Raw genomic sequence first — 10,738 nt, 5'->3', positions numbered from 1 at the left:
TTGTCAAAACCAACTTCACACATTTTTGATTGAAATTGCAAACTTGATAAGGACAAATTTCAGAGACATTTTTGGCTGAAGTTGTGGTCTTGGCAAGACTTCAAATATATAATGGCTTGCCAAGGCCAACTTCACACATTTTAGACTGAAATTGCAGACTTGATACGGACAAATTTCGGATATTTTTGACTGAAATTATCGTCTTGGCAAGACTTCAAATATATAATGGCCTGTCAAGGCCAATTTCAGACACCTTTTACTGAAGTTGCAGATTTGGCAAGGCCAAACTTTCTGATACTTTTTTACTGAAGTTGTGGCTTGGCAAGACTTCGAATATATAATGTCTTGCCAAGGCCAGCTTCACACATTTTTTATTGAACTTGTAGACTTGACAAGGACAAATTTCGAATATTATTGATTGAAATTGTGATCTTGGCAACGCTTCAAATATATAATGGCTTGTCAAGACCAACTTCACACATTTTCTGATTGAAATTACGGAGTTGACAAAGACAAATGTCAAACATTTCTGACTGAAATTGTCGTCTTGGCAACGCTTCAAATATATAATGGCTTGCCAACACTAACTTCACACATTTTTTATTGAAACTGCGGACTAGACAAGGACAAATTTCGAACATTTTTTACTGAAATTGTGGCCTTGGCAAGGCTTCAAATATATAAGGGATGGCTTGCTAAGGCCGATTTCAGACACCTTTTACTAAAGTTGCAGATTTGACAAGGCCAAACTTTCTGACACTTTTTTTACTGAAGTTGTGGCTTGGCAAGACTTCAGGTATATAATGATTTAGGTCCCAGCTAATATGCATGCACATCGCACAAGAGCCATTAGAGAGGAACCATTCCCAACAAGGGTTTTCAATTCTTAAAGACTCAAACACGAGACCTGTGGTTAAGGATGGAGCGATCCTATCCACCAACACCCACCCCCAACTTGCAAACTCATACTAACAGTCAAATAGCTCATGGATAGATATGATATTTGACAAGATTTCCATTTCATAAATCACACCATTGCTCAGAATCTGAAACTCACTGTACCAGTACAGAAAACTATCAATTTGAAGCTTTAGGTTTGGCTCAAGTTTATACATGCTCTTAGAATATTGCAGTTGATTTACTCCATTATTTAAGTAGACGCGCAAGGTCAGGGTCATCTAAGCTGACGTCCAACCATCCCTGTAAGCGCATGTATTCAATGTAATGATCCGGTGGCCTTACAGCACGAGGGTTTCTTGGAGTGAAGCCATAAATTCTCTCAAGGTCCTTAGCAAGCCAACGGGTATATGCTTGATCCAAAGGAGGCACAATCTTCAGAAGAACCTCATCTCTCTTCGGCTTTGCTGGCTTATTTCCCATGACCGATCAACTTCAAGAATCTGATGCAAACAAAAGTTAATGTGCTGAGACAAAAAGGGCTATGCAGAAAGTTTAACAAATACAAAAGCATCTGAAAAAGGTACAGATACCTTGGCAGCACATGGTCAATATTCTTAACACAACAAATCAAAGGCTTAAAGTGTATAAATGCTAAAATTTTACAACCCTCGGAAACGAGTGATCAGACCAATACGAACCAGTGACCATGCGGCAACAGTCGCTCTATTTTGTTTTCAGGCATTTTTCTACTGGCTGTGTCGTAGTGACTTTTGAGAACACTTGATTATGCATATGTAGCACATGTATCAATCCAAAATAGGCTTCCAAATGTCATCTTGGATTGCTTGGCTGTCAGGCGGTTCTTAAGTCACTTCACAGCCAACAGGCACTAGATTCATAGTTCAGAGAAATTGTTAAAGAATTTTTCATTCTTATTCTTGTTCTATAGTAAATTTACAGACCATTTTTCGTTTTACAGTTTTCTACCACATCCACCCCAAAAGAAAGTTCTTCAATTGAAATGATTCTTATCATCTACTGCAGAATTCAGAAATGGTCTCACAGCTGTAGTTTAGCAATAAGCTTCAGAGGAACTTCTTCATTTCTATTTTTATTTTTGTGATATTTATCATAAACTTCAGAGGAATTTTCTTTCAGCATAATTTGGAAGATGAGAAATGCAGTAGTTAGTCCCTGTTGCAAGTTGAGAAATATACGAATGATTCTACGAATAAAACGCCAAAAGATCGAAAAGGGGAGACAAACAAGTCCTCAGCTATGTTGCTCGGACTCTCCGAAAATGTTGCTACCCCTGTTGGATCCTCCAAAATGCACAACTTTGGGAGTATCCGACAAGCACCCGACGACATTTTTGAAGAGCTCGAATGACATAGGTCCTAAGTAACAACTTGATAAGAAGCAGAAGGACGAGTTCTCCATGTTCATTAAATAATAGTATGAAAGAACTTGCAAGAAAATATCAAATAAGATATGTAAGATGATTGGTAATGGCTGATATGGTTTGCAGTGACTACATTATTCTGTCCCTCTCAATCTAAATACAAACTAAAATCTGCATCAGGTGAATATAGGTACAAATGATGTTAGGACTCAGGACCCGTTCAACCAACATACTAGTTTGAGATATCCATCGGTATGGACCCACAGGTTCCGAAGATGTGAGCCACAAAAAACTTCTTACGCCAACAAATTCTACATTTGCATCATTTTTCCTACTATAAATGTATATTGCTATTTAATTTCCAGTCCGGTACTACTTTTTTCCTTTGATCGGTTGCACTCCATATTTGTTAGATGGTGTTAGGTTACCCCTCTGAATATCTGCCCAAGGAACGCAGAAGCTTATGACTAGAACTTTTACTAGTTAAAAAGGGTACCAAACTCGGGCACAATCCAAGCATACAAAATAGGATTGTTCTATATCCAACAACAACAAACCCAGTGTAATCCCGTGGGTGGGTGGTGGTTTGGGGTAGATGCTATTTAATTTGCATGCTGGGACTACGCCCGACCTTGGTACCCTTTTTAACTAGTAAAAGTTCTAGTCATAAGGTTCTGGGGGGGTTGGGGGGGGGGGGGGGGGGGGGGGGGAGGGAGAGGTTGTTTCCGATAAACCCTCAATTGAATGAACGAATGAGACTGCTGAAGGATTCGATGTAACAATATCAAGAACAAGCTGAAAATATCTCGGAAACTTAAATAAAAGGTAACAAGCTGAATAATGGATGAACTTGGAGAAAGGGTATAAGTTCAACTTTTTGAATAGCTGAGCTACAACTTGTAACTAGCATCAATAAACTACAGAAAGTAAGAAGCTTTTCTTTTGAAGCTATATACAATCTCAGAATTTCCTCGTTGAACATTCAAGACTAAGGTTCATTTGTGTTTCAAATTTCACCGCGTTATGATGTGCTGAAATATATCAAATATGAAATGAAAGGGAGAAGAACGTAGAACAACTAACAGCACAAAACTATAACCAATTCAAGATTTCCTCCAATCATCATTAACAAAAATTGGAAAAGATACATTCTGATAGTAAGTCCAAAGGTCTGATTATGAATTTGGAACTGTTCAGTATGATTAGAATCATTTTCGCACAACTAGTTGTCCAAGATGTTAAAATTGTTAGCCTCAAATGTCCTTTTGAGGTGTGTTTAGTAAGATGGAGCATATCGGAGAAGCTATTCTCTGGTGTTTGGTCACTAGAAATATTTTCCAAGAAAAAATGTTTTCCACAAAGAGGAAATGAAATTTCTCCTCACTTATGAGATACAAGTCATTTCCATTAACTACTACTTCAACTCTTACTCCATATCGCTCGCTCCAACAGGTGCTTAGATTATATTATCAACTCTTAGTACTCAATAACATCATCAAAATATAATCCAATTTGCTGAGGCTATTATCAATCTTTAGTTAATACCAAACACACCTAACCGGAGAAGTACCTTTAGTACTCATTACAACTATCTTTGTCCCATTCAACATATCTTACTCCTATTAATACAAATTACATTCACTCATTTGTTTTCAATATTACGGCTAACACCTCCACCAGAGTCTCGATTCAAAAACTCTACATCAAAATATATTCTGCAAATAAGGCCCTAGGCAAGCAATTTGTGATAAAGGACCATAATTTAACCAGAAAGGACGAGTCTTTAAACCACAAACAAAGAGAAACAAGAGGGAACTAGTATCAAAGACAATATAGACTCTAGTGTGTTCATCGAGATTGCAATCAACTAAAATCTGGCTAGTGGTCAATGAAGTGGATTGAGAACCATAACGTCTTAGGTTAATATCCTAGTGAAGCAAAAATACTACTCCTTTTGTTTTGATTTGTTTGGTTTCCTTTTTAATTTGTTTAGAAAAGAATGTTTCTTTTCTTTTTGCAACTCTTTAATTCTAACTTTCCACATGACATGTTTAAGACCACAAAATTAAAAGACATTTTGATACATTATACATATCTTTATTTTAGAACTACGAGATTCAAAAGTCTTCTTTACTTTTTCAAACTCGGTGTTAAATCAAAAACCAAACAAAGTGAAGTTTTCTTTATGCACCCAAGGGTATGACCTAGCGGTCAATAAAGTGGGTTGAAAACCATGAGGTCTCAGGTTCAAATTTAGACAAAAATACTAGGTGATTTCTTTTCATATGTTCTAGCCTTGGTATACAGAGTTATCCGGTACGTGTTACTGGTAGGTTGTGGCTCTTATCATGAGAAATTAGTCAAGGTGCACCAAAGCTAGCCCGGACACAACAATTATTAAAAAGAAAAGTATTTTTACTTTATTAAACTCCATGTCGAAACCCGACGAGCAAATTAGAACTAGTTACTTTCTTAAACTCGTGTCAAAACCCGACAAGAAAATTAAAATGGAGGGAGTAGATGATTTATTCACATGTATCCAACTTTTGATGGACAGAGTTACTCGGCACATCTGGACAAAAGTAGCAACACGCCCAGACAATGGTTATCAAAAAAACTGCAATCAGCTAAAAATAACTCCATTTTCAAACACCCAATACGCAGAATTAGCTGCTAGCATACAAGGCAAAAACAATAATAGGAGCTAAGCTCAACAACTCATAAACACAACTTGGGAACTGAATTATTCAGAATTTACAGGAAAAAATACTACTAGATGATTTCTTCTCACATGTACAACCTTTTGTGGACAGATTTGTCTGGTATGCGGCCAAAACACTCGTTACAACAACCTATGTTACTCGGAAAAAAGGGCAGCCCGGTGCACTAAAGCTATTGCTATGCGCGGTGTCCGGGACTCTTCAAAAATGTTATTGGGTGTGCCGGATCCTTCAAAAGTAGTGCATTTTTGAAGGATCTAACGCGGGTGCGGTGACATTTTTGGAAAGTCTGAGCAACTTAAACCAACAACAACAACATAACTATTATATTCCCACATAGTGGGGCCTGAGGAGGAGGGTAGAATGGACCACTATCTCAAAAGGTGAGGTAGAGAGTTGTTTCCACCAAACAACATAAGAAAAGACATAATATACAGAACAACAAACAGAAGGCAGTAACAAAACAACATAGGAACAACAAGAATATTAAACACAAGTTAGCAACAAAACAACAGACAGCAACAAAATCAATATTAAAATATCCGAAGAGAGAGATATGAACTAACTGAGTATGGCAATAAGAGGAAGAACAGAAAAGCAAAATCCTCTACAGAAAAAGAAGAGGAGCAATAGCTGCCACAATTTTGTTATGTTAGAATTTTCAGGTCCGATTCAGTTTCCCGGGTCGGATCCCAACTACTTGGTTTCCCTCAGGTAACTATGCGGGAAATCGATGTAACCAACTATTTTAATTACTATGATTTTATTTTTCGTAATCGGTATTTGTTTACAGTATTAAAAATGATATAAATTATATAATTTTTAATTAAAAAAATTATAAAAACATTCTTCATAAATATGATGAAAAGGATCTAGAAAATTTTTGAAAGACAATTGTGACTTTAACCAAACTAATTCATGCATTAAATACATTGCATTGCTAATATAGTGTCGGTTTCCATCACTCTTTATTATCAAGTAAAATGTATAACTAATGTAAGTACAAGTTTGGAATGATTTGTCAAGACCAACTTGCACATTTTTGACTGAAATTATGGGCTAGACATGGACAAATTTCGGTCATTTTGACCCAAGTTGTGGTCTTGGCAAGGCTTCGAATATATAATGACTTGTCAAGACCAACTTCACACATTGTTGCTTGAAACTGCAGATTTGACAAGGACAAATTTCAAACATTTTTGGCTGAAGTTGTGGTCTTGGCAAGACTTCAAATATATAATGGCCTGCCAAGACCAACTTCACACATTTTTTATTTAAATTGCGGACTTGACAAGGACAAATTTTGGACAATTTTGGCTGAAGTTGTCGTCTTGGCAAGGCTTCAAATATATAATGGCTTGCCAATACTAACTTCACACATTTTTTATTTAAATTGCGGACTTGACAAGGACAAATTTCGAACATTTTTGACTGAAATTGTGGCCTTGGCAAGGCTTCAAATATATAAGGGATGGCTTGCTAAGGCCAATTTCAGACACCTTTTACTAAAGTTGCAGATTTGACAAGGCCAAACTTTCTGACACCTTTTTACTGAAGTTGTGGCTTGGCAAGACGTCAGGTATATAATGATTTAGGTCCCGGCTAATATGCATTCACATCGCGCAAGAGCCATTAGACAGGAACCATTCCCAATAAGGTTTTTCAATTCTTAAAGACTCAAACACGAGACCCCTGGTTAAGGATGGAGCGATCCTATCCACCACCACCCACCCCCAACTTGCAAACTCATACTAACAGTCAAATAGCTCATGGATAGATATGATATTTGACAAGATTTCCATTTCATAAATCACACCACTGCTCAGCATCTGAAACTCACTGTACCAGTACAGAAAACTATCAATTTGAAGCTTAAGGTTTGGCTCAAGTTTATACATGCTCTTAGAATATTGCAGTTGATTTACTCCATTATTTAAGTAGACGCGCAAGGTCAGGGTCATCTAAGCTGACATCCAACCATCCCTGTAAGTGCATGTATTCAATGTAATGATCCGGTGGCCTTACAGCACGAGGGTTTCTTGGAGTGAAGCCATAAATTCTCTCAAGGTCCTTAGCAAGCCAACGGGTATATGCTTGATCCAAAGGAGGCACAATCTTCAGAAGAACCTCATCTCTCTTCGGCTTTGCTGGCTTATTTCCCATGACCGATCAACTTCAAGAATCTGATGCAAACAAAAGTTTAATGTGCTGAGACAAAAATGGCTATGCAGAAAGTTTAACAAATACAAAAGCATCTGAAAAAGGTACCTTGGCAGCACATGGTAAATATTCTTAATACAACAAATCAAAGGCTTAAAGAGTATAAATGCTAAAATTTTACAACCCTGGGAAACTTAGTCTGCTCAGAGTGATCAGACCAATATGAAACAGTGACCATGCGGCAACAGTCACTCTTTTTTATTTTCAGGCATTTATCTACTGGCTGTGTCGTAGTGACTTTTGAGAACAACTTGATTATGCATATGTAACACATGTATCAATCGCATAGCAGTGAGAGCTAGATAGGCTTTCAAATATCTCAGCTTGGACGGCTTGGTGGTCAAACAGTTCTGAGTCTCTTTACAGCCAACGGGAACTAAATTCATAGTTCAGGGAGATTGTTAAGAGTTTTTCATTCTTATTCTTGTTATGGAGTATCTTTACGGACAATTTTTCATTTTACAGTCTTCTCCCATCCCAACCCCAAAAGATGGTTCTTCGATTGAAATCATTCTTATCATCTACTTCTGAAATGGTCTCACAGCTGTAGTTTAGCAATAAGCTTTAGAGGAACTTCTTCATTTCTATATTATTTTTATTCTTTCGGAAACAACCTCGATGAGGTACACTATACCAAGCTTTTGTTGAATTCTCTTTCAGCATAAACTGGAGATAAATGCAGTAGCTGTCCCAGTTGCAAATCGAGGAATCTACAAATGATTCTATGAATAAATGCCAAATGATCGAAAAGGGGAGACAAACAAGTCCTCAGCTATGTTGCTCGGACTCTCTGAATATGCTACTGCACCTGTGTTGGATCCTCCAAAAATACGTTACTTGTGGAGGATCCAATACGCACCCAACGGCATTATTAAAGAGTCCGAACCAACATAGATCCTAAGTAACAATTTGATAAGAATCAGACGGAGGAGTTTACCATCTTCATTAAATAATAGTATGAAAGAAATTGCAAGAAAACATCATATAAGGTATGTAAGATGATTGGCAATGGCTGATATGGCTTCCAGTGACTACATTATTCTGTCCTACTCAATCTATATACAAACTAAAATCCGCATCAATCGAATATAGGTAAAAATGATGTTAGGACTCAGGATCCGCTCAACAAACATACTAGTTAGACACATCGGTATGGACCCACGGGTTCCGAAGATGTGTGCCATAAAATGCTTCTTGCACCACCAAATTCTACATTTGCATCATTTTTCCTACTTCAAATGTATCTATTGCGACTTAATTTCCAGTTCATTACTACTTTTTTCGTTTTTTTTTCCTTTGATCAGCTGTACTCCATATTAGATGGTCTTGGGTCACCCCTCTGAATATCTGCCCATGGGGCGCAGAAGCTTATGACTCAAACTTTTACTAGTTAAAAAGGGTACCAAACTCGGGCACAATCAAAGCATACAAAATAGGACTGTTGTAGGATCCAACAACAACAAACACAATGCAATCCCATGGGTGGGGTATGGAGGGTAGAGTGTACACTGACGTTACCCACCTACCTTGAGAAGTTATAGAGGTTGTTTCTGAAGTTTGATAGACCCTCAGCTGAAAGAACGAGACTGTTGTAGGATTCGATGTCACAATATCAAGAACAGGCTGAAAGTATCTCGGAAGCTTAAATAAAGAGTAACAAGCTGAATGATGAATGATAACAAGCTGAATGATGAATGAACTTAGAGAAAGGGTACTAGATAAACTTATTGAATAGCCGAATTACAACTTGTACTAGCATCGACAAACTACAAACAGTGAGCAAGCTTTTCTTGTTGAAGCTATAATTATGAAATACAATCTCAGAAGCTCCTCATTGAACATTCAAGACTAAGGTTCTTCACTGTGTTAAGATGTGCTGAAACGCATCAAATATGAAATGAAAAGGAGAAGAGCATAAAACAACTACAGCACAACTATCTTAATCATCATAACAGCCAATAAAAATCTTATAAATTATAACCAATTCAAAATTTCCTCCCATCATCATTAACAAACAAAATGAGAAAAAATTACATTCTGATAGCAAGTCAAGAAAACGTCTGATTATGAATTTGGAACTGTTCAGTATGAATGGAACCATTTTCCCAAAACTAGTTTTCCAAAATGTTAAAATTGTTAAACCTCAAATGTCTTTTTGAGGGGTGTTTGGTAAGTTGGAACATAACGAGAAAATTAATTTTTGGTATTTAGTTACTAGAAATATTTTCCATCAAAGGAGAAATGAAACTTCTCCTCACTTGTGAGATAAGTCATTTCTTTTTACTACTATTTCAACTCTTACTCCATATCGCTCACTTCAACCAGTGCTTAGATATTATTATAAATTCTTAATACACAATAAGTTTATCAAAGTATAATCCAATGTGCTGAGGCTATTAGCAATCTTTATTAAATAACAAACATACCTAACTGGAAAAGTACCTTTAGTCCTCATTACAACTATCTTTGTTCCATTCTGATAAAGAAATGAACCTTGGGCCTAACTCAACCTCAAAAGCTAGCTCATGAGGGGAGGATTGCCCAAGAACATATAAGGAGACCAAGGACCCTTTAACCCACCGATGTGGGACTCCAATACCCCCTCGCATGCCCAGGGCTGGACATCTGGAGCGTTGACAATATAAGACGGGGGGCCCAACATCGGAAACAATGAACTGGGTGGGCCTGACTCTGATACCATGATAAAGAAATGGACCTTGCGTCTAACTCAACCTCAAAAGCTAGCTCATAAGGGGAGGATTGCCCAAGACCATATAAGGAGACCAAGGACCCTTTAACCCACCGATGTGGGACTCCAACACATTCTATATCTCTTGTTGATACACATTATTTCCACTCACTGCTTCTCAAGATTACCCTTAACACCATCGACCGACCAGCATAGTCTCATTCACAAACTCTACATCAGAAATTATTCTACAAATAAGGCCTTACACAAGCATTTCATGATAAAGGACCATGATTTAATCAGAAACGACAATTCTTTAAATGACAGGCAAAGAGAAATTCTGAGGGAAACATTATCAATGACAATATAGACTCTAGTGTGTTCATCAAGATTGCAATCAGCTATAATCTGGCTAGTGTTGAACTAGATTATTTGGATTCTTCACTTTCGGTGCCGCACCAGCGTCGACACGACGCAGGTGTAAGTGTAGGACTGTGGGTGTGGGATCCGTACCCGATTTGGTCAACCGATTTTGGGTACTGTGACCAAAATCGACTAGGAAAGTCCGGACAATTTAAGAAATTTTGTAATCAAAACAAAAGCTAAGGTCAAATTGAAGAAAATGGAATACCTTGTATATAGAAATTTCTATGTCATTGCTTTTCATTTTATCTCCCTACAGGATTTTCTTCTCGAACAACATTTTCTCCGCTTGTTTTCCGCATAATATCTCATATTTCGGTTCATACCCCCTCGCCGGTCCATAAACCCCCCCCCCCCCCCCCCCCCCCCCCCCCCCCCCCCCCC

At 37.6% G+C, this 10,738-nt stretch overlaps 2 protein-coding genes across 3 annotated transcripts in view; both read right to left on the bottom strand.

Annotated features, from left to right (window-relative positions):
- Positions 1-997: 997 nt before the first annotated feature.
- Positions 998-1,400, bottom strand: LOC124888725. The gene has a single exon (XM_047399838.1). The coding sequence runs from the start codon at positions 1,378-1,380 to the stop codon at positions 1,147-1,149; it is 234 nt and encodes a 77-aa protein (XP_047255794.1). The 5' UTR covers positions 1,381-1,400; the 3' UTR covers positions 998-1,146.
- A 5,402-nt stretch (positions 1,401-6,802) lies between these two features.
- LOC107848294 overlaps positions 6,803-10,738 on the bottom strand; it is a 9,064-nt gene continuing 5,128 nt past the window's right edge. The window contains exons 1-2 of one of the 2 annotated variants that reach the window (XM_016693028.2): positions 8,769-8,793; positions 6,803-7,205 (exon numbers count right to left, since the gene is read on the bottom strand). In XM_016693028.2, the coding sequence (XP_016548514.1) occupies positions 6,952-7,185 (234 nt within the window). In that variant the 5' untranslated portion in view covers positions 7,186-7,205; positions 8,769-8,793 and the 3' untranslated portion in view covers positions 6,803-6,951. Of the gene's footprint in view, positions 7,206-8,768; positions 8,794-10,738 lie in introns of those variants that run through there. The other variant, XR_007047510.1, reaches the window with a different exon arrangement.

This window comes from Capsicum annuum, chromosome 11 (genome assembly GCF_002878395.1).
Source record: "Capsicum annuum cultivar UCD-10X-F1 chromosome 11, UCD10Xv1.1, whole genome shotgun sequence".
NCBI lineage: Eukaryota > Viridiplantae > Streptophyta > Magnoliopsida > Solanales > Solanaceae > Capsicum > Capsicum annuum.
Note: the sequence above shows the minus strand (reverse complement) of the source record. Positions and strands in the feature narration are given on the sequence as shown.